The sequence below is a fragment of the Nicotiana tomentosiformis genome, chromosome 4 (assembly GCF_000390325.3).
Source record: "Nicotiana tomentosiformis chromosome 4, ASM39032v3, whole genome shotgun sequence".
NCBI classification, from domain to species: Eukaryota; Viridiplantae; Streptophyta; class Magnoliopsida; order Solanales; family Solanaceae; genus Nicotiana; species Nicotiana tomentosiformis.
Genome location: NC_090815.1, coordinates 3,123,790 through 3,146,247, shown reverse-complemented (window position 1 = coordinate 3,146,247; position 22,458 = coordinate 3,123,790). Strand labels below are relative to the sequence as shown.

At 38.8% G+C, this 22,458-nt stretch overlaps 1 protein-coding gene across 2 annotated transcripts; it reads left to right on the top strand.

Moving 5' to 3' along the window:
* The first annotated feature begins 14,803 nt into the window (after positions 1-14,803).
* LOC104092046 (AUGMIN subunit 1-like) lies at positions 14,804-22,314 on the top strand. Of its 2 annotated transcripts, XM_009597534.4 has the most exons (7): positions 14,804-14,983; positions 18,724-19,024; positions 19,486-19,618; positions 19,702-19,836; positions 20,035-20,158; positions 21,728-21,865; positions 21,947-22,314. In XM_009597534.4, exons 2-7 carry the CDS (start codon positions 18,757-18,759, stop codon positions 22,052-22,054), a joined length of 906 nt encoding a protein of 301 aa, XP_009595829.1. In that variant the 5' UTR covers positions 14,804-14,983; positions 18,724-18,756; the 3' UTR covers positions 22,055-22,314. The 2 variants fall into 2 exon arrangements, with proteins under 2 accessions (XP_009595829.1, XP_070055593.1); XM_070199492.1 differs by lacking the exon at positions 14,804-14,983 and having other exon boundaries at positions 18,525-19,024.
* The last annotated feature ends 144 nt before the right edge of the window (positions 22,315-22,458 follow it).

Genomic DNA, 22,458 nt, shown 5'->3' with positions numbered 1-22,458 from the left:
ACAAAGCTTGGTCTGTAGTACGGTTTGGATACTTGATATTTTTGTGCTCTTTTCTTATATTGTTTTGTACTCTTTTTGTACAACTTTCGTTTGACGATTCCTTCCGTTATTCCTACACATAAAACAACACAATTTAGCTCAAATATATAACTCATTATAATAACAAAATATAGAATGAATAATGTGCTAAAAGTATAGCATTTTGGCCTCACATCGCATCTGTATCTTATCAAGTTTGTAGGTCCCAAAGATTGTTTAGGCAACTGCAACGGGAAAGTTCGATAACACGTTATACTTTATGGCTCAATTTAGAAAGTACATTAGCTGATTGGTTAACTTTTCTGTAACAATAATGAATCACACAAGATTGCTGCTGAAGTATATGTAATCAGGGGCGTATGTACCGTTGTATATATAGGTTCAATTAAATTCATAACTTTCGACGTGGAGCATAAATTTATATATAAAAATTTATTAGAATTATAATAAATTATAGAGATTCACCCATAACTTTAAGATTATAATGGGTTTGATGATAAAAACCTAAAAGTTGTACCCATAAAATTTAAATTCTGGATTCGCCTCTGTATGTAATGATTCATTAGTGGTGTCTTCCAACTTCCGGGGAAATTTAAATTTTCCTTTCAACATTTTAATATTCAAAAGAGAGTCAAACTCCAAAATAATCTTGTAAAAGCCTTTTGAATAGCACCATCTCAATCTCAGTAAAACTGCCGAAGCTTTAAGCATGTTGTCAAATGTCACAACCAATAGCATATGAAAAGGCCATAATTAAGTCACATATGTGATCCCTAACAATACCTCCAGATCAATCATATTGTCACTCAGCCAACTACCATCAATATTCACCTTCACCCACCCAAATGCGTGTTTTTCCCATATCACAATAATACACTTGAATCTAGAAAATAGAGATTAAAAATAAATACAAAGCCTATGCCAGCTAATAGACATATCAAATGGAATATTGTGTTTAGAGACAATCTATTTTAAATGATTAACAACATAGAACTTAACTCTAGCAAAAAATAAAACTTAGTATCTCCGTACCTTGAGGCACATCAAGCCTTCCAAAATTTCCAGCATATTACTATCGGGGTAACTGATATTCGGTCAAAAAATGTATATATTTAACCATTGTTGTCTAACATTCTAGTACTTTTAATCATCTTTTGAGTATTAATTATATTATTTTATATTTAATATTATATTTTAACTGTGTAGGAATAAAGCGATAGGGATAAAGAAATTTGGAGAAAAATTAAATAAAACGCAAAAGAAAAAGAAATAAAAATAAAAGAATAAAAAGGAAGGAGACAAAGGGGGACACCATTTGGTATTTATCCTCTAAGTGGAATACAAAAAATAAGAAATACAATTCAAAGCAAGCAAGGAATTGAAATTGCAAATCGCCATTGGTTCCGGCGATAGGCCAGCGCGACACGCTGTGTTGGGTGATTTTTCCTATTTTGTCTGAGATAAAGTTGATTCAATCCTATACGATCTCAACTCGTATAAAAGGGGTCTTAAATCTAATTTGAAGGGGATCTAACATATTTTTCGGAAGAGAACACACCACTTTGGAGGGAGAATGTAAATTATGCTTGGATGAGGCTTCTAACTAGTTTTTCTTCTCTTATCTTCTCTTCCTTTAGTCTCATAGTTTATTAGTTCTAGAGTTGTAGGTGCTACGTGAATATTGTGGTTATTCTTTTATCATATTGGTTTATTTATTCAATCTCATGCTTAATTATTCAATTGTTTGATCACCAATTGAATACTATCCACGAATCTAGGATTGAACTCGGGAGAGAGAATTTTAGATTGTATATAGGATTGAGTAGGGTGAGATTTTGAACCTGAGCATTGAGGAACAGATTTGCGGTTAGGATATGGATATACCTAATGACCTTGCTTGGTTACTATATAGGAATTATTAATGGGTTTCTTGTTAATCCTAATTCCATAGGAATATAGGTATTAGGTTAGCTTGAATAGGCGAGTAGTACTTCGGAAAAATACTACGAGTAATATTAACCCTATCAATCAATAAACCAGATAAATTAATTAGGTAGTTCAAGTGAAAGACTCAACGAGATTATTAGCTAACTCATAACTCTAGATTATTGTCTCTCATTGAATTCGTAATTAAAGCTTGCTGAGTTATTTTCTTTAATCTCTCAGTTTACTACTCTACATTAGTTTTAGTTAAATTTTTACACATTAGGAATCGCTTGAATAGATTAATTGTTTGAGTTTAATTTAGTTGATTGTTAATCACAAGTCCTCGTGGCAACGATACTCTACTTATCACTTTATTACTTGTCGATCACGTATACTTGCGTGTACGTTTGGGAGCAATAGTAACTCTCACAATAAATTGATGTATCGTGTTTCTTGGCTTGTGATTCCATCATCTGTTAAATAGTGTGATCATCAAATTGTCCTCCAGGCTAATTTGCAACGCCCCCAATCACTCAGTTGAGGTAATTAAAATGTCGAACAATGGTAATTTTATTTATTACCTAGAATCATTTATTGATGCAGGTTGCTACTGGAGGGGTTGGAAAACCCAGCAATTAAGTACAACTATCGGGAGCAGAATCAAGAAGTGGACCTCCTCGCGAAGGAAGGAGTAAGAATGAAACTATTTGGCAGCTCACATTTTTTGGTAGTTCTTATTTGCAAATATATTAAGAACTATTTTAAAAGAACTACGTCGACTTGTAATAGTACTAATATCTTGACTTACAATATTACTCTACACAAGAGCAATGCTCCCCATCATGTGTAATTTCGTTATATATATATATATATATATAACTAAAAAGAAAAACATAAGGTGCATTTAGCCAAGACGTTTATATATATATATATATATATATATATATATATATATATATATATATATATATATGTATAACTAAAAAGAAAAACATAAGGTGCATTTAGCCAAGACGTTTTCTCTCTCTTTTAAGGTTAGTTTAGTTTGGTTCCTCGTATCATATTACATGGCGGGGAATGCGAGATAATTTGGAATAATTGGTATAGATGAAATCATTGATGGTCTAAAGTTAAAATATCAAAAACTTAGAGCGGTTCCTTTTTTTGGGGAGGGGGGCAATTTATCGGCTTGCACAAATTTTCTTTTTCAATTTTTTTTTTTTATATTTTTAAATCCCTCCCAAATTAGGATTATTTATAGTTGTTTACCCGAAAAAGGGATAGAGTTGAATTTATGCGTAGTTCCGAAGATACGTGGTACAACTTAATTCAGAACGCTAGGATAAATTAAAGTATGGATATAGGTTGGAGAAAAACGTAATCTTATGCCAATCAATTATGAATAGTGAAATTTAGGATTTAACAAAAATAGAATCAATCTAAGAAACTAGAAAGATCCCTCTTGCTTGTAGATGAGATAATACAATTTATGATAGTGTAAGTCCTCCTAATTGGCCTCCTTACAAAAATGATAAACAAGTCCTTTTATAGTGAAGGAACTTTGGCTCCAAGCATAATAAAATAAACATTCAGTGGGAAACCCATGATAAATCAGCTTTTCCATAATTTCTGCCAAGATTCCCTTTAGTGGGATTACAACGGCTTTTATCTGTGAGACCGATCTTGCTTAGAACCCTCGATTTGGTTCGAGCTTGATTTCGGCTCGAACTTGTGATCTTGACTCGAGCTCGATCCCGGTTCAAGCCCTCGAACGGATTCCTGGTCGATGTAGGTTGGTTTTTGGATTATCCGCACGATAGATCTACCCGCGTCATGGTTCGATTCTTATTCGAGTTTGATTATGATACCGATCTCAACACGGACCGGCCTTCCTAGGCTCTAGATTAGTTCCCCTCCCCCCCTCCCCCTTCGGGATCTTACTTCGATATATCACCCATCGAACCGTATCGGATACGCCAAATCCATTTTGACCGCATACAAATAGTCCCCTCGTTTCTCAGAAATAAATATGACGAGAAACGATATGATTTTCAACAGCTCGATCGGATTATATTCTGTTGATTCCATCAGGTTCGGTCATGATGCACATGATAGCTGTCCTGTCGGTTTAGTCTCCCAAGGCATTCAATGCATATCAGGCGGTAGTCGGCCACTGCTGATAATGAACCGCCGTCGCTTTGAGCCTATAAATCACTCTCACTTTTATCTTTTACCAATTTTACATCTTCAATCTTCTAAAATTTCTCAATCTCTTCTTACAAAAAAGATGTGATTTCTGTCCGAAAGGATCCCTCAATTCTACCAAATCTCTATCACCTCCCCCTGCTCCTTATTTTTGAATTCAAAAAATGGCGAAAATATCGCAAACAGTTCCTCAGAAGGAGAAAGCTTCATCTTCACAGTGTGTCGCCGATGAGACACCGGTGGAACCACGGCCAGAAGAGTGTGTCCCCGGGGCGTGCGTCCTTACTTCAGATTTTAAAGTTGATAAAGGTTCATCGGTCCCTGGCCGGTGTGAGCCGGTATCGAGGTACATGTGTTCGATTACTGAGAAGCACCTCGATCTGTTAAAGAAGGATTGTAATTAGGGGAAAAAAGAAGTGATAGTACCTACCCCTGACGAAGACATTACTTCTCACGTGAAAGGGTTTTTGAACGTATATACCTATCCTTTCACTTTGGGTCCCCTCGATTCCGTCGTTATCGACTTTTGTCGACAGTATCAGGTAACCTTAGGCTAGGTCCATCCTTCTTTGTGGCGGATCGTTATTCTGATCCGATATTTCGTGAGCAAAATCGAGGGGATATCGTTCACCCTTGATCATCTTATCCGGCTATACCGTCCCCGACTTTTTCGGGGAGGGTTAATAAAACTCCAGCGTCGAGCTACCAAGGCCTTGTTCTCGAGTATTGATGAGGACAAGGACCGGGGTTGGATGAGCAGGTTCGTTCGAGTAAGGACTTCGGACCTGATCCCGAACGAAAAGATGCCCTTTCCCGAGGGGTGGAATTTGAAACGTAAGTGTGATTTTGCTCTTGTTTCTATTTTGTTCTTTCATTTGTTCTCTTATCGACACTCCCCTTTTTCGTGATGTAGCGGTTTCCTGGATTCCCGGAGCGGTTCCCAACCTCAAGAATTGGGTACGGGCTCTTGTTTCGACTTCCACATACATCGAGCGCTCATGGTGTGATTTGTCTAAGGGTCGGTGGGAGGCCAAAAACCACGGTAAGCTAATTTCTCGGAATCTGACGAGGCACTTCTCGATATATTTTTGATAAGGTTTCCCATATGCAGGTTTGGGTAAGGATACGGTCTTGAGACCTCTGTCTAATGAGGAGGATGTCTCGACTGTCGTTCCAAAGCCTATAAAGGAAAATAAAAAGAAGAGAGCTTCGTTGTCTGAATATCCAAAATCGAAGAAGAGGACGGCTCGCAAACCAAACAAGAATGTCATTCCTTTGACCGTAGAATCCGTTTTGCGCCTAAGGGATGAAGAAGAAGAAGAAGAATATGATGAGTCCACGCTGGCGGTCCGGACGAAGAGAGCCACCGATGCTTCAATGCCGGCTGGATCGATGATGCCCTATGGGGCTCTGTCTCGAACTGAAAATATACCGGAGAGTGGTTCCGGCAGAGTCCCCGAACTATCGGATATTGAAGATATCTCTCATCGGAATCAACCCGCAGGGGTTACAATCAGGGAGCCCTTCGAACCCCTCCGAGCCGAGGTGAATGTTCCGAGCAATTCATTCAAGGCAGCAGCTATCGAGGACTCGCCTCTCTTTCCCGCTTTTTCCGCAGGGGTGATTCGAGAAGCTCAAGCTCTGGGGGCCCTTAATCTAGATAGGCCTCGCGATGAAGAGGATCCGTTTCGTGACCTGTTCACTGGTATCGAGGACGTTGCCGGTGCCGGTACCGGTGATGAATCGGATCTTTTTCACGGTTTGCGGCAGGCTTTGGACCAAGTGAGTCTTTTCAAAACCTTTTTGTTGGTATTGCCTTTATGTTCGTCTTTCGTTAACTTCGCTCCTTGTTTCTTCGTAGGCTGCGGCAGTCCATCAAGAACAATGTTCTCGTTCCCAGAATGAGCTGCATCGATACGAGGCTGACCTGAAACACGTTATCGATGAGAGGAACTCTCTCAAACTTTCCTTAGGACAGAGAGAGGAGGAAATAAAAGATCTCCGGGACGAACTGTCCAAGGCTTATCTAGACCAGAATGATTTGTCTGAGCAGGTAATGATGCTTTTGAAAACCTATGGGTTCGATACCGGAACGGTATCTAACATTTCAGTCTCACAGCTGTAGCAAAAAATCAAGATGATAGGGGGACTTCGTGAGGAGGTTGATGTGATACGGATGGAATCCTTACGGTGGAAAGAAGGTATGGACCGCTTTGCTGCAGAAAAAGAGACCGCTCGAGACCAGCTATCGTCGTATGAAACCCAACTTCAAAAGGTGAAAGAGAAAAACCTGGTTCAAGCAAAGAAAATCGAGGAGCTTGAGGCTCGGTTGGCCTCAGTACTCGCCAAGGCCGAATCCGATGCCGAAAAGGCAAAGATTTGTGCGGATGCGCTCGTGGCCATCTATCGGGCTGATGCTGAAGCTGCCCAAGTTCAGGCAAGAGAGGCAGCCGAATCCACCGATGGTCAGGCGCATTGGGTTGCCGAACTTGCTAAGCACCGATCCAGGAGAGAAACCCTCGAGGAGATTCATGCTTACGGCTTCGATCTCACGGAAGAGATAAAAAGGGCAAAAGAACTCGAGTCTGATGCCGAAGCTCTGATTTCCGATGATGATGATGATGACGATGGGAGCAAAAGTGGATCCGAGAGCGGGGGGGGGGAATCCGATAAAGAAAAGATCGCTCCCGTTTAATAATTTATTTTTTTTTGCTGTAGCCACCCATATAAATAAATTTTGTGTATAGGCCTCTTCTTTTGCCGACTTGCTTTTGATTCTGTTTCCTGGGTTGCCGTGATTTGTCTCATGAATATTTCCATAACATTTTAAACCAATTAATCAAAATCGAACCTCGCAGTCTCTTCAACCTAGCGAGTGTCTGCTTGTGCTCGATTTAGTTGTCAACGATTCAATTTTGAAGAGAATATAGCCTGTGGGCTTGGTCGAATGAATGATTCAAACTTGAATTAAAGAACAGCCTGTATGCTTGATCGAGTGAATGATTCGAACCTGAATTAATGAAGCCCGTAGGCTATTTGATCGAGTGAGTGTTTGCTCAGATTCGAATTAAATAATAACCCGCAGGTTTGGTCGAGTGAATGATTCGAACTCGAATTAATGCAGCCCGTAGGCTATTCGTTCGAGTGAGTTTTTGCTCGAACTCGAGATAAAAAATAACCCGTAGGCTTGATCGAGTGAATGATTTGAACTCGAATTAATGATCGAGTGAGTGTTTGCTCGAACTCGAATTAAAGAATAGCCCGTAGGCTTGATCGAGTGAATGATTCGAACTCGAATTAATGCAGCCCGTAGGCTATTTGATCGAGTGAGTGTTTGCTCGAACTCAAAATGAGAAATAGCCCGTAGGCTTGATCGAGTGAATGATTCGAACTCGAATTAATGCAGCCTGTAGGCTATCTGATCGAGTGAGTGTTTGCTCGAACTCAAAATAAAAAATAGCCCGTAGGCTTGATCGAGTGAATGATTCGAACTCGAATTAATGCAGCCCGTAGGCTATTTGGTCGAGTGAGTGTTTGCTCGAACTCGAATTAAAGAATAGCCCATAGGCTTGATCGAGTGAATGATTCGAACTCGAATTAATGCAGCCCGTAGGCTATTTGGTCGAAACAGTTTTTGCTCGAAAAATAAAAAAATATAGCCCGTAGGCTTAATGGTCACATTATATCTTGATTCTTCACATGTTATTACATGCCTGGGTTCGGGCCAACTTATATGAGCATGGCTTGCTTCGGATATTATCATAGGTGAAAAAACTCTCTTATGGGGCCTCGGATATTATCATAAGTGCTGCATGACATGTGGTTTCCTCATTAAAAACCTTGCCGAAAAATCCATTTGGGATAAAAAATCGGTCTTAAGGAAAAAAGAGTGCAATGCGTGCTTTCTGATGAGAGATCCGTCCCTGTTCGGACTTCTGCAGGGGTCAGTTTCGAGATGTAAATGAACATGGAAAGGTTGTGCCTTAACAGTAGTACCGTTTCAGATGCGATACATTCCAGTTGCTTGATAACTGTTTGCCGTTTATAATGCCGATCCTGTATGATCCCTTTCCGATGTCCTCGAGCACCTGATATGGTCCTTCCCAATTTGGTCCTAGCTTCCCTTCATTCGGATTCTGGGTATTGATAGTAATTTTTCTTAACACTAAGTCCCCAGGCTTGAAATGGCGGAGCTTGGTTCTTCGGTTATAATACCTTTCGATTCGTTACTTTTGGGCGGCCATTCGGACGAGGGCAGTTTCTCGCCTTTCGTCCGAAAGTTCGAGGCTTGTGTTCATAGCCTCGTTATTTGATTCTTCCATCGAGAATCAAAATTTGGCACTAGGTTCACCAACTTCGACTGGTATTAATGCTTCGGATCTATATACTAAGGAGAACGGTGTCGCCCCCGTACTGGATTTTGATGTTGTCCGATATGCCCAAAGGACTTCGGGCAGGATTTCTCTCCATCTCCCTTTAGCATCGTTCAACCTCTTCTTTAAGTTTTGAATGACAGTTTTATTCGTTGATTCGGCCTGCCCGTTCCCACTGGGGTGGTACAGCGTCGACAGTATCCTTTTTATCTTGTGGTCTTCGAGGAATTTTGTTACTTTGCCGCCAATGAATTGCTTTCCATTGTCACATACTATTTCGGCGGGTATCCCGAACCGGCATATGATATGATCCCAAATAAATTCTATAACTTCTTTCTCTCTTATTTTCTCGAACGCCTGCGCTTTAACCCATTTAGAAAAATAGTCAGTCATAAACAAAATGAATTTAGCTTTACCTGGGGTCGATGGCAGAGGGCCGACGATATCCATTCCCCATTTCATGAAAGGCCACGGGGATAGGACCGAGTGGAGTTGCTCTCTGGGCTGGTGGATCATTGGCGCGAACCTTTGACATTTATCACATTTACGAACAAATTCCTTCGTATCTTTGCCCATATAGATCCAATAATACCATGCTCTGATTATTTTTTGGACTAATGTGTCGGCTCCGGAGTGATTCCCACAAGTACCCTCATGCACTTCTCGTAGGACATATCGACATCCCCCGGACCCAAGCATACAGCCAATGGTCCGTCGAATGTTCTTCGGTACAGTGTTCCATTCGAAGCCAGAGTGAATCGAGTGGCCTTGGTCCGTAGGGTTCTGGACTCTTTAGGGTCCAATGGGAGTTTTTCGTTTTTCAAATATTCGATATACTTATTTCTCCAATCCCAAGTTAAGCTTGTAGAATTTATTTCGGCGTGTCCTTCTTCGACTACCGATCTCGAAAGTTGAACCACATTCCCCGAGCCCGTATCATCTACCTCGACCGATGACCCCAAATTCGCTAGTGCGTCGGCCTCATTATTTTGCTCCCATGGTACATGCCGTAAAGTCCATTATTTGAAATGGCGCAAAGTGATAAGCAGCTTATCTAAATACCTCTGCATTCTACCTTCTCGAACTTCGAAAGTTTTGTTTACTTGACTCACCACCAGCAAGGAATCGCAGTTGGCTTCAATAATTTCTGCTCCCAAATTTCTAGCTAGCTCGAGACCTGCAATCATAGCTTCGTACTCGGCCTCGGCCTCGTTGTTAGTCAATCTGATAGTTTTAATAGATTGTCTAATAATGCCACCCATGGGTGGTTTCAAAACTATGCCCAGACCAGACCCTTTTACGTTTGAATCCCCATCCGTAAAAAGGACCCATACCTCCGATGATGTACCTGATTTCAACAGTTCTTTTTCGGCTTCGGGCATGAGGGCTGGTGTGAAATCAGCCATGAAGTCTGCTAGGACTTGAGACTTAATGGCCGTACGGGGTCGATATTCGATATCGTACCCACTGAATTCGACGGCCCATTTGGCCAGCCGGCCTGATAACTCGGGTTTGTGCAAAATATTACGAAGCGGGTAAGTAGACAATATGCATATGGGATGACATTGGAAATACGGCCTTAACTTCCTTGAGGCGCTTATCAGTGCAAGCACCAACTTTTCTAGGAGTGGATATCTAGTCTCCGCCTCTCCTAAGGTTTGACTCGTATAATAAACTGGAAATTGCGTACCTTGCTCTTCTCGAACCAGGACACCGCTTATGGCGACTTCTGACACTGCTAAGTACAAGCAAAGTTTTTCATCGATTTTTGGAGTGTGAAGCAGTGGTGCGCTTGACAGATATCATTTTAGTCCTTCTAATGCTTGTTGGCACTCCAGGGTCCATGAAAAATCGTTCTTCTTTTTGAGTAGAGAAAAGAAATTATGACTTCGATCGGATGACCTCGATATGAATCGGCTTAGGGCGGCGATCCGACCCGTTAGTCTTTGCACGGCCTTTACGCTGTCTACGACGGTGATGTCTTCAACAGCCTTGATTTTATCGGGGTTAATCTCTATTCCCCGATGTGATACCATGAAGCCGAGGAACTTGCCCGAACCGACACCGAAGGCATATTTTTCGGGGTTGAGCTTCATTTTGTATTTCCTCAGAATCTCGAACGTTTCCTGCAAATGAATTAAATAGTCCTCTGCGCGCAGGGATTTGACTAACATGTCATCAATATAAACCTCCATTGATTTTCCTATTTGTTCTTCGAACATTTTATTCACTAGGCGTTGGTAAGTGGCCCCTGCATTTTTTAGCCCGAAGGGCATCACATTATAACAATACGTCCCATATTTGGTGACAAACGAGGTTTTCTCCTGGTCCTCTGGGTTCATCTGTATTTGATTATACCCGGAATAGACATCGAGAAAAGTGAGGATCTCGTGGCCGGCCGTGGCATCGATCATGCGATCGATGTTGGGCAATGAAAAGAATCCTTGGGGCATGCTTTGTTCAAATCCTTATAGTCCACGCACATCCTAAGTTTGTCCCCTTTTTTAGGGACTACGACTACGTTGGCTAACCATTCGGGGTATTTTACCTCCCGAATGGACCCTATTTTGAGAAGTTTGGTTACCTCGTCCTTTATGAAGGCGTTCTTTCTATCGGACTGGGGTCTTCTTTTTTGTTTCACCGGTCTGAACCGATGGTCCAAACTTAGCTGGTGCATCGTTATTTCCGGCGGGATCCCTGTTATATCTAAATGGGACCAGGCGAAACAATCGATGTTATTGATAAGAAATTGAACGAGTTTCTTTCTGAGTTCAGGGCTCAGCCCTGTCCCCAAGTATACCTTTTGCTCGGGCCGACGCTCGATTAATACGACTTGTTCTAGCTCTTCGATCGTTGATTTTGTGGCATCGGAGTCATCGGGAGTTACGAAATATCGAGGGACCCTTTGGTCTTTATTCTCTTCGACTTTCTGGTTGTCAGGCTGGGTTGGAGTCACTGTCTGTGATTGCTATTTGGTGTCCCGTTCTCCTTCCGGGCCTGGTCCCTTTATCGGCGAAAGTGAGGACACTAGTTTGGCTTCATCGACAGCGAACATTTCTTTTGCGGCTGGCTGCTCTCCGTATACCATTTTGACATCTCCCGACGCCGGAAATTTGAGGACTTAGTGCAGGGTCAAAGGCACGGCTCTCATGTTGTGGATCCATGGCCTTTCGAAAAGGGCGTTATACCTCATATCGCCTTCGATCACGTGAAACTTTGTTTCCTGGACAGTTCCAGCCATGTTTATTGGCAAGGCTATCTCCCCTTTGGTGGTTTCGCATGCCATATTGAACCCGTTTAGGACCAGAGTTGCAGGTACGATTTGATCCTGCAGGCCAAGTTGCTCTACTACCTTTAATCGGATGATATTGGTCGAGCTACCTAGATCGATCAACACACGCTTAATCTTAGTTTTATTTACGAGTACGGATATTACCAGGGGGTCGTTGTGAGGTTGGATGACCCCTTCTGCATCTTTATCACCAAAGGACAAAGTCCCCATGGGTGCGTACTCTCGAGTCCGAGATCGCTTTTCCCTCACCATCGATGTTTTAGTGCGCTTAAGCATCGATCCTCGGGGAGTATCGGTGCCGCCGATGATCATGTGGATAACGTGCTATGGTTCTTCTTGCTCGTTCTGCTTGCTGACATCCCTGCTTCTAAATTGGCTCTTTGCTCTATCACTCAGAAACTCCCGAAGGTGCTCTTTGTTAAATAGGCGAGCTATTTCCTCTCTTAGTTGCTTGCAATCTTCCGTTCTGTGGCCATGGGTTCCATGGTATTCGCACGTTTGATTGGGATTTCTCCGGGCAGGGTTGGTTTGCATTGGTCGGGGCCATTTAGTGTCTTTGATGCGTCCGATGGCCGATACGAGAGCGGATGCGCCAACGCTGAAGTTATACTCTGATAATCGAGGTGCTTCTATAGGCTCGGCATATTTGCCGAAGCCGCTCTTACTCATAAGCCCCCGAGAATTTTGTCCCCAATCAATTCTTTGACTGTTCCGAACTGCGTTGCGTGTTGAACCACTGTTCACTCGATCGGTGATGTATGGTCGATATCGGTCTCTGTTTGACCTTTGTTCTCTGTTGATCTGCTTTTGATTAATAACTGTCATGTTCTGATGAACAGGTCCGTACGGGATCCCCGACTGATCGTCCTCGACCCTAATTTTCGATTGATATCGGTTATGTACATCTGCCCAAGTTACCGCCGGGTACTCGATCAAATTTTGCTTCAGCCGATGTGATGCTGTCAAACTTAGCTCGTTCAATCCTTTGGTGAAAGCTTGTACGGCCCAGTTGTCGGTGACCGGGGGTAATTTCATGTGTTCCATTTGAAATCGGGATACGAATTCCCTCAGCATTTCTCCCTGCCTTTGCTTTACTTTGAAGAGGTCTGACTTTCTCGTTGCGACCTTTATGGCACCAGCATGTGCTTTTACGAACGAATCTTCCAACATGGCAAAAGAATCGATGGAATTTGGTGGTAGATTGTGGTACCAAATCATAGCTCCTTTCGAGAGGGTCTCCCCGAACTTTTTCAATAGCACGGATTCGATCTCGTCATCTTCCAAATCGTTGCCTTTTATGGCACACGTGTAAGAGGTAACATGTTCGTTAGGATCGGTCGTACCGTTGTATTTCAGAATTTTGGGCATACGGAACTTTTTGGGGATTGGCTTTGGTGCCGCACTCGATGGAAAAGGCTTTTGTATGAATTTTTTTGAATCAAGCCCTTTTATCATTGGCGGAGCTCCCGGGATTTGATCGACCCTAGCATTATACGTCTCCACCCTCTTGTCGTTATCTTCGACTCGTTTCGTGAGTTCCTCGAGCAGTTTAGTAATTCCGGGATTAGTCCCCGATTCCTGCTCGTTAGATTTTACTATGGCAGGCTCTGTTTTGGGGGTGACCTCTCGAAGTGGGTTGGAAACCGGCTTGCTTTGTGCGCGAGTTTGGCTCTGTAGCTGAGCTATTGCTAATTGTTGGGCTTGTAACATCTCGAAGATCATGCGTAAGCTGGTCCCGATATCCTCCGGGTTTTGGGTGTCTTGGGCTACGGATCGAGCACCGCCCTGAATGCTTCTTTCCGGTTTGGAACGCTGGTTTGCTTCCAAAGCAATTTGTGAATTAACATCTAGTGGTATTCCGGCTCGAATCTCGGGTAGTGCCAAGTTGTTGGTTTCATCTTGAAGGCCAGCTTCGTAGTCGGTCGGCGAAGCCATTTGGTCGGTGGCTATTCGTAGCCGAGCCTGAATTGAAGGTTGTTTTCGAAAATAAGTGAGCACTATTATCCTCGGCCCCACGGTGGGCGCCAAACTGTTTACCCGAAAAAGGGATAGAGTTGAATTTATGCGTAGTTCCGAAGATACGTGGTACAACTTAATTCAGAACGCTAGGATAAATTAAAGTATGGATATAGGATGGAGAAAAACGTAATCTTATGCCAATCAATTATGAATAGTGAAATTTAGGATTTAACAAAAATAGAATCAATCTAAGAAACTAGAAAGATCCCTCTTGCTTGTAGATGGGATAATACAATTTGTGATAGTGTAAGTCCTCCTAATTGGCCTCCTTACAAAAATGATAAACAAGTCCTTTTATAGTGAATGGACTTTGGCTCCAAGCATAATAAAATAAACATTCAGTGGGAAACCCATGATAAATCAGCTTTTCCATAATTTCTGCCAAGATTTCCTTTAGTGAGATTACAACGGCTTTTATCTGTGAGCCCGATCTTGCTTAGAACCCTCGATTTGGTTCGAGCTTGATTTCGGCTCGAACTTGTGATCTTGACTCGAGCTCGATCCCCGTTCAAGCCCTCGAACGGATTCCTGGTCGATGTAGGTTGGTTTTTGGATTATCCGCACGATAGATCTACCCGCGTCATGGTTCGATTCTTGTCCGAGTTTGATTATGATACCGATCTCAACACGGACCGGCCTTCCTAGGCTCTAGATTAGTTCCCCCCTCCCCCCGGATATTACTTCGATATATCACCCATCGAAACGTACCGGATACGCCAAATCCATTTCGACCGCATACAATAGTGTTTTCACACTTACCCTCCAGTGTGACTCGAACCCAGGACCTAACGGTCGTGTGGAGGCGCTTTACCAATTTCTTGGAATTTTTATTTTAAGGAAAAAAAAAGGGTTTATAAAAACTAAAGTTTATGGAGTTATTTTTATGCAAATGGCCCAAAATATTCTCTTTCTTCATTTAGGTCCCAGAGACACTCCTTTCATTTCAGTTCTCACTTCTCAAAACTCTCCCCCATATTTCCAAATTCAAATTGAAGATATATATTCGTGAGTCGATCAACTACTCTCTTCGCATCACTGTTTCAACGATAACAATTAAAGCTTCAAGCCTCTAGAGAATCACTCATTCTCTTTTGAAATCAGTATCTTTCTCTACAAGTCAGCGCCCTAGGTTTTTTCGTAATATTCTTTTCCAATATTATAGAGATAAGTGATATAGCCAGGGGACTTAATCCTTCTGGTACTACAGAAGCATCAAAAAGTACTGGTTTTGATGCAAATCGAATTGCTGAATTGAAATCTTGGCTTACTTCCTAATTTGACGTTGCAGGTAAAGATATCCCTAACTTTGAGTATATTCCTAGAAGTATCGGTGAATTACACAAGATTGCCACTCTATCACAAGCCAAAACTCAAGCTGCTGTTATTGTTGCCAATGATTACCGTCAAAAGGCAGCTGAGTACATGTCCCAAGGTCATATTTTCACTTTAATGTTTTCCTAAAAGATGATTTCCTAGAAAATAAGTGGTTTTCTTTCTTATTTGAAAATGTTATCCTATGAGCATTTATATATAAACTATGCGACCCTATGGAGAGTTGGGAGTTGGGTGGGAGGGGTGGGTTGGGGGTTGTTGGGTGTGCAGGCGAAGAGAGGTTCAGTGGTTGGGGGAGGTGGTGGAAGGATTGAAACTATGAGAGTTTCAGAAAGTGTTTTCCGTTCTTTTGCTAGGGAAAGCAACTACAACAACAATAACAAACCCAGTGTAATCCCGCAAGTAGGACCTGTGAGGGTAGTGTGTACGCAGACCTTACTTCTATCTTGTGAAGATAGAGAGGCTATTTTCGATAGATTCTCGACTTAAGGAACGCTAAACAGGAAGCAACCAACAATAATAACAACAAGAAAAGAACAAAGACACTACGTGTAATAACAAATCTCTAAGAAAAAAAATACTAAGAATACAACTAGTAATACTAGTAAGAATGACATAACATGGAATAACAAAGATCTAGGAATACGAAACTATAAGAATAATACTAATACTACTGGTAAGATTATGAGAAACTCTCGACTAACTATCATCCTTCAATCCTAATTCGCGACCTCCACACCTTCCTATTGAGGGTCATGTCATCGGTAAACTGAAGCAATGTCATGTCCTGCCTAATCACCCTTCCCCCAATACTTCTTTGGCCTACCTCTGCCCTTCCTTAGACCCGCCATGGTCAACCTCCCAAACCTCCTAACCAGTCATCATTGTCCTAAAATAGGACATATGTTGGTAAGGAAAATATTTTTCAAAACATTTAATCCAACCAAACATTAAAAATATGAAATCGTTTTTCTCCCTACCAAACTCACCCTTGGTTGAAAATTGAGGTTCTTGTCCGAGTGAGCTGATTGTGTGTGTGTGATTGCAGCTGCAAGGGTGAGAGAGATACTGGAGAGTGTGGGACTGGCTCAAGAGAGTTTACCATCTAATGTGGTTTCATGTGCACATGTACTTGCGAAGGTTGCAAATTTATTGGATACTCGAGATACTGAATTAAGTAGGTGGGTCACCTTTTTTCACTAATTAATTTTTTTACTGATATTTCTTTTCCAATTTCTTAGAATTTTTATCTATCTATATAGAATAGGATAAACAAATCAATGTGATGATGCTAAGTGTCACAACAAAAATTCAATAAGTGTCAAATTTAGGACATAGTTAGTTAGGTTAGTTAATAATTAGTTACTCTTTTAAAATTAAATATATATATAAATAAATAATTTCAATGTTGAGATATATAAAATGATAAGACTAATTTATTTTTTGAGATGAGAAAGTTTTTGAATAATAATTCATATGGTCATGCTATATGGATAAGATCATGTAACTAAAAATATTATAATAGATAAAAATAAAAACAAATACATAAAAAATTATTTCAACAAATAAATAAAATATATAAAGATATAATTTAACTTATTATGTAGTAATTTTAATAAGAAAAAATTAAATGTTCATATTAAATACAAACGGGAAGAAGAACTCAATTACTTTCTTATTAAAAATAATAATTATTACAATTATTAGTATATTGATGACATATAATAAAAGAACTTCTCTGTCTAACCTTTGAACTAATTCAACACCATATATTTAGAAAAATAATATTCGTATCATTGATAAACACTAAATAAATAAGTTTGAAATATTGTAGAACAAAAATTAATGTATAAAGAGGAGAATAGATATAATGTGATTCTATCACACTTTAAATTTTCTTGATAAATTTAATAAATAATATTCAAAATATTACTGATAAATTTAAATATCGAAATAATTTTAGAAAGTCATATATGATAAAGTCAAGTTAAATTTGAAGAGTAATACACAATTATATTAATATATTCATTGTATTATATTAAAATGATAATTTATTAAAAATTCATATGTCAATTTAATAACATTAAGTAATGGATAAAGCTATTAGATAAGCAAGAAACAAAAAATAAATAAAATATAGATTTGTGAAAAAAATACAAAATAAGACTTATAATTATAATTATGATGAGAAAAGTTGCACATATACATATAACTAAAATCATAATAAACAAATAGTCATAAAGAAACAATAATATAACACAAAAAAAAATTCAAGCGATAGCGTAAAAATATATATACTAATTAAATTTCTCATGTAGGAAATTTTAGTTAATAAATAAAACTCATAATTTCAGAATAAAAAATACAAAAATATAAAGATACTATTAGGATATTATACATAAGATAAGTATATTATATTTTTGTATTTTTCATTATGAAATTATGAGTTTTATTTATTAACGAAAATTTCCTACATGAGAAATTTAATTAGTATATATATATATATATATATATATATATATATATATATATATATATATATATAAAGATACTATTAGGATATTATACATAAGATAAGTATATTATATATATAACACAAATTAGTAATTACTAAAAATATTGGTAGGTTTTTATAAAAATAATAAAAATCTGATCTCTTTATACGTTTGATGAATTTAAAATTATAATTTAATAAAAAATATTATATTATTTAAATATTTAGTAAAATATAAAAAGAGAAAACTAATCAAATATTACAGTAGATTAGAATGTATGAAAAGAGGGGATAAAGATAATTTTATGATATTTTTAATTTGAATTAATTAATTAATAAAATATAAATAAATAACACTCAAAATGGTTATTGATAAATTTAGATAATTGAAGAATTTTGAACAGTATAACATAAGTTAGAAAAATAAAAATATTTCAGAGTAAGAAAATATATATCTATATTATATTAAAAGAGAAGTAGTATCAAAATATTAAGCCAATTGATAAGTTAATAAAAAGTTATATTAGTAAATGTATAGTACTAAGTACCTGTTAATTTTATAATAAAGAAAAATAAGAAACAAAAATGTTATACAGTGACTATATAATTTGTTTTTCTTTAATTTCATATAGTTTAATTAATGATATATTGTATTGAGAAGTAAAATGCCAATTGAAATTCTATTAACAAAACATAATGTAATATACTAAAAAGATAAATTATAATTTAAAATAATTAATATTTTTTAATATTGACCGCCGCGTATTATATATAATAGTACTAGTTTAAAGAAGAAAAAAAGCTTTTTTAAATAACTTAAGTTTATGGACTTATTTTACGCAAATCCCCCAAATTGTTCTCTTTCTGCATTTTAGTCCCAGAGACGCCTTTCCTCTCAGTTCTCAAAAACTCTCCCCTCATATTTCCAAATTCAAATTGACGATTTATATTCCTGAATCATCAACCTCACTGTTTCAACGCTAACAATTAAAGCGAATCGCTCATTCTCCTTTGAAATCAGTATCTTTCTCTACAAACCCTAGGTTTTTGTAATCTTCTTTTCCAATATTATAGAGATGAGTGATATAGGCGGGGGACTTAATCCTTCTGGTACTACAGAAGCATCAAAAAGTATTGGTTTTGATGCAAATCGAATTGCTGAAGTGAAATCTTGGCTTACTTCCCAATTTGACGCTGTGGGTAAAGATGTCCCTGATTTTGAGTATACTCCTAAAAGTATCGGTGAATTACACAAGATTGCCACTCTATCACAAGCCAAAACTCAAGCTGCTGTTATTGTTGCCAATGATTACCGTCAAAAGGCAGCTGAGTACAGGTCCCAAGGTCATATTTTCACTTTAATGTTTTCCTAATAGATGATTTCCTAGGAATAATTGGTTTTCTTTCTTATTTTCTGTTGTTTGGTAAGTAAGCAGAAAATGTTATCCTAAGAGCATTTATATATAAACTATGCGACCCTATGGAGAGTTGGGGGTTGGGTTGGATGGGGTGGGTTTGGGGGTTGTTGGTTGTGCGGGCGAATAGGGGTTCAGGGGGTGAGGGAGGTGGTGGGAGGATTGAAACTATCCATTTGAGAGTTACGGCAAATGTATTCCCTTCTCTCACTAGGGAAGTCATTATCCTAAAATTAGAGGAAAATGTGTTCATAATTTGAATATTTTTCAAAACATTTGAGACAACCAAATGTGGAAATTTTGAAAAACATTTTCCTCCATACCAAACACACCCTTGGTTGAAATTGAGGTTCTTGTCTGAGTGAGCTGATTGTGTGTTTGTGATTACAGCTGCAAGGATGAGAGAGATACTGGAGAGTGTGGGATTGGCTCAAGAGAGTTTACCATCCAATGTGGTTTCATCTGCACATGTTCTTGCAAAGGTTGCAAATTTATTGGATATTCGAGATACTGAATTAAGTAGGTGGGTCACCTTTTTTCACTAATTAATTTTATTTAATTCTTTCTTTTAATTTCGTTTGTACTTACTAGGAAAAAACATTGTAGTTTTCTTGTTGCAGTGGCAGATCTTTCTTTACGGAAAACAGCTGTAGAAGAGAAGAGAGCTAAAGTGCAGCAGGAATCAAAAGTCCTTCTTGAATACACTCGGAAGGCAATAGCAAGATTGACTTATTTGAAAAGGTGAATTTTTAGTTACGTCTCTCTTGCTCATCGTGAAGTAACTCCTGCTGAATGTGGTAGTAGTTTTGACTTCATGGCACTATGTTAGTGTGTTATGTTGTTTCTAGAAATAAATACTTTCCGTGGCATAAAGAAATTCTGAGTCTTTTAGTTAAGCAATGTCATACTTTCTTCTCTTAACTATCTGTGTTTTAGCAGAACACTTTCACAGCTTGAAGATGATATTTCTCCTTGCGAAGCACAAATGGAGAACTGGAAAACAAACTTGGCAATTATGGAGTCGAAAGAGCGGCAGTATTTGCAAGAATATGGTTATTATAAGGTAAGCTTATTTTTGTGTTGAATATTATTGCTGTGAATTTGAGGACTTCATTTTCTGTTCCAAGTTTTTTGGCACTATTTTTTTTAATGGTGACAAAGTTGTCTGACGCTGTTTCTCTTCAATTCTCCTGCTAAATGGAGGTTCTTGGCTAGGTTAAAGCCTTGAGTTGGTTGCATGTGGGGATTGGTGAAAGGCCTCTAGGGCTCTGCTATCTGTAACTTGAAATCTAACCCCCAGTTTCTCCTCAGTGTTGGACAAATGTAAGTGAAAAAGTAGTTCAGTCATTGAAAGTTGCTGCGGACCTTATAAGAAAAAGAAAAAGGACTTTACACATGGAATGGAAGAGTGGAAGTTGTATGAAACTTGGCTAGATGGTCAATGGAAGTTGGAAGTAATGTGGGAAAGAATAGAGCTAATGCTACTAGTGTTGTATATTTATCTACTCGAATTTATACCGTGGCACTTGTTTAAGATCTTAATATGATGCAACTATCTAGTAGATTGAAGGCTAATAGCATCAGAATGTGCAGGTTAGGAAATTTTGCAAGTCGTTCATGTTCTTGAAAAACATTTGGTTGTTATGTAGTAACACTTGACTTTTCATCCCTCTGTTTTGAAAGATTCTCTGATTTTCTCTATCTAAGCTTTGGTGGATAGAGTTACTGGTATCTGTGCTGGTGGGAGATAGCAGCTGCCCGGTGGATTAGTCGAGGTGTGCGCAAGCTGGCCCAGACTCCACTATTATAAAAGAGAAAGAATAGTCTACTGTCGAACCTTATCATACTACTTGCTTCATACCTACATCCACACACTTCCCACACCTACCATTCTGATAGAAGACCCAAAGTACTAATTTTGGTGTGTGCAGGGTGTTTTTTAGTTGTTTGTCTTTAAGGTTGGACTATAGCGCAGGTCCGAAATACAGCTGCTTCTTTTTTGGGGCTTTGAAAGTAGTGCCTATCATTTAGTTGTATAGAAGGGATATAAAAGGAAATGGAGATAACACTACAGAAACATGGTGAGAACAAGTGATCTAAAAACTCCCCACAGTCTAATTACAGATGATAAATGGTTCTCGGTCTTGTAAACAAAACTTTTGCGAATAGAAAGAATTACAAAATGCAACTGCAGCTCGTTAACTAAGTCCTTAAATAGGGATTATGGCAGTTTAAGCATTGCATAATTATGAGTAATAGCAAATGTGATGCATAAACCTTCGCAGCAGGGGCTTAATGTCAGTAAGGTCACCATTGGAGGACTGGCTAATGTGTGCACATTGGGATAATTGCGATGAATCAGAAGAAGCATGCGTAGAACCAGACGAATTGCTTAATGGGCTCAAATTATCGTTCCATGGAGCAGCAATGTTCATCTTTCATCTTCTATCACAAGAGAACTGCTGTGAAACATATTTTATTTGATGCTCTGTTCATTAATAGGAGCGGATCCTTTTGGCTTAACAAGCTAGAAACTTAATTGATCTGAATGTATACCTGTCACTTGATCATAATTTTGTACTCATGTATACCTGAAACTGTGAAGTGGATGTTAAAAGATCTTTGGATGCAGGCAGTACTTAATCGTGTTGGTTACACGCCAGAGATTAGTCATGGGGTATTGGTTGAGATGGCAGAGCATAAGAAGGACTTGGAGAAGAAGACGAAACCAATTCTTGATACTCTGAGAAGCTACCAAGACTTGCCTCCTGTAATTATTCTAAACGTGACATGAATTCCATTATTCTTCTCGATTAGATTATGCTGTTGACTTTGAGACTTCCATCTGCAGGATAAAGCCTTGGCAGCGTTGGCAATTGAGGACAAGAAAAGGCAGTATGCTGCTGCTGAGAAGTATCTTGAAGATGTGTTGCAGTCAGCTCTTGCCTCCTCAGAGTGACGTAGAATTGCTTTTCTTTAAACATTTCATTTTTCCTTCATTTGGGTTTTAAGTGCCTTACCTATTAAACGTTTGGACAGTTGAGATTGTGATTGATTCTCTTTTGACACTTGTGCTATGTTATCCTTTCTGTATGTCCCCTGATAGTGTATTCTGAAGTTAAAAAAACTCTTAAGTTGACTCATAATGATTTGTGTAATTTGAATAGAAGAGAAGCTTGTCAAGCTTATCTCCTTGGCAGAGAGATACTGCTGTTCTTATTTTCCCCTCCATTTTCATTTATAGTTCTTTTTGTATATCTCTCTTGTATTATTTTATTCCACAAACTTGCATTAAAAGTGAATATCAGTTTGAAGTTGTATACTTACGTAATTGGTTCTTATTAACTTATCAGAAAAAGAAGG

Excerpts from the sequence above, each read along its gene's own strand:
- LOC104092046 (XM_009597534.4), top strand. The coding sequence starts at position 18,757 with ATGAGTGATATAGGCGGGGGACTTAATCCTTCTGGTACTACAGAAGCA. Across the intron at positions 19,025-19,485 it reads AGCTGAGTACAGGTCCCAAG|CTGCAAGGATGAGAGAGATA; the intron begins GTCATATTTTCA and ends TTGTGATTACAG. Across the intron at positions 20,159-21,727 it reads AAGAATATGGTTATTATAAG|GCAGTACTTAATCGTGTTGG; the intron begins GTAAGCTTATTT and ends CTTTGGATGCAG.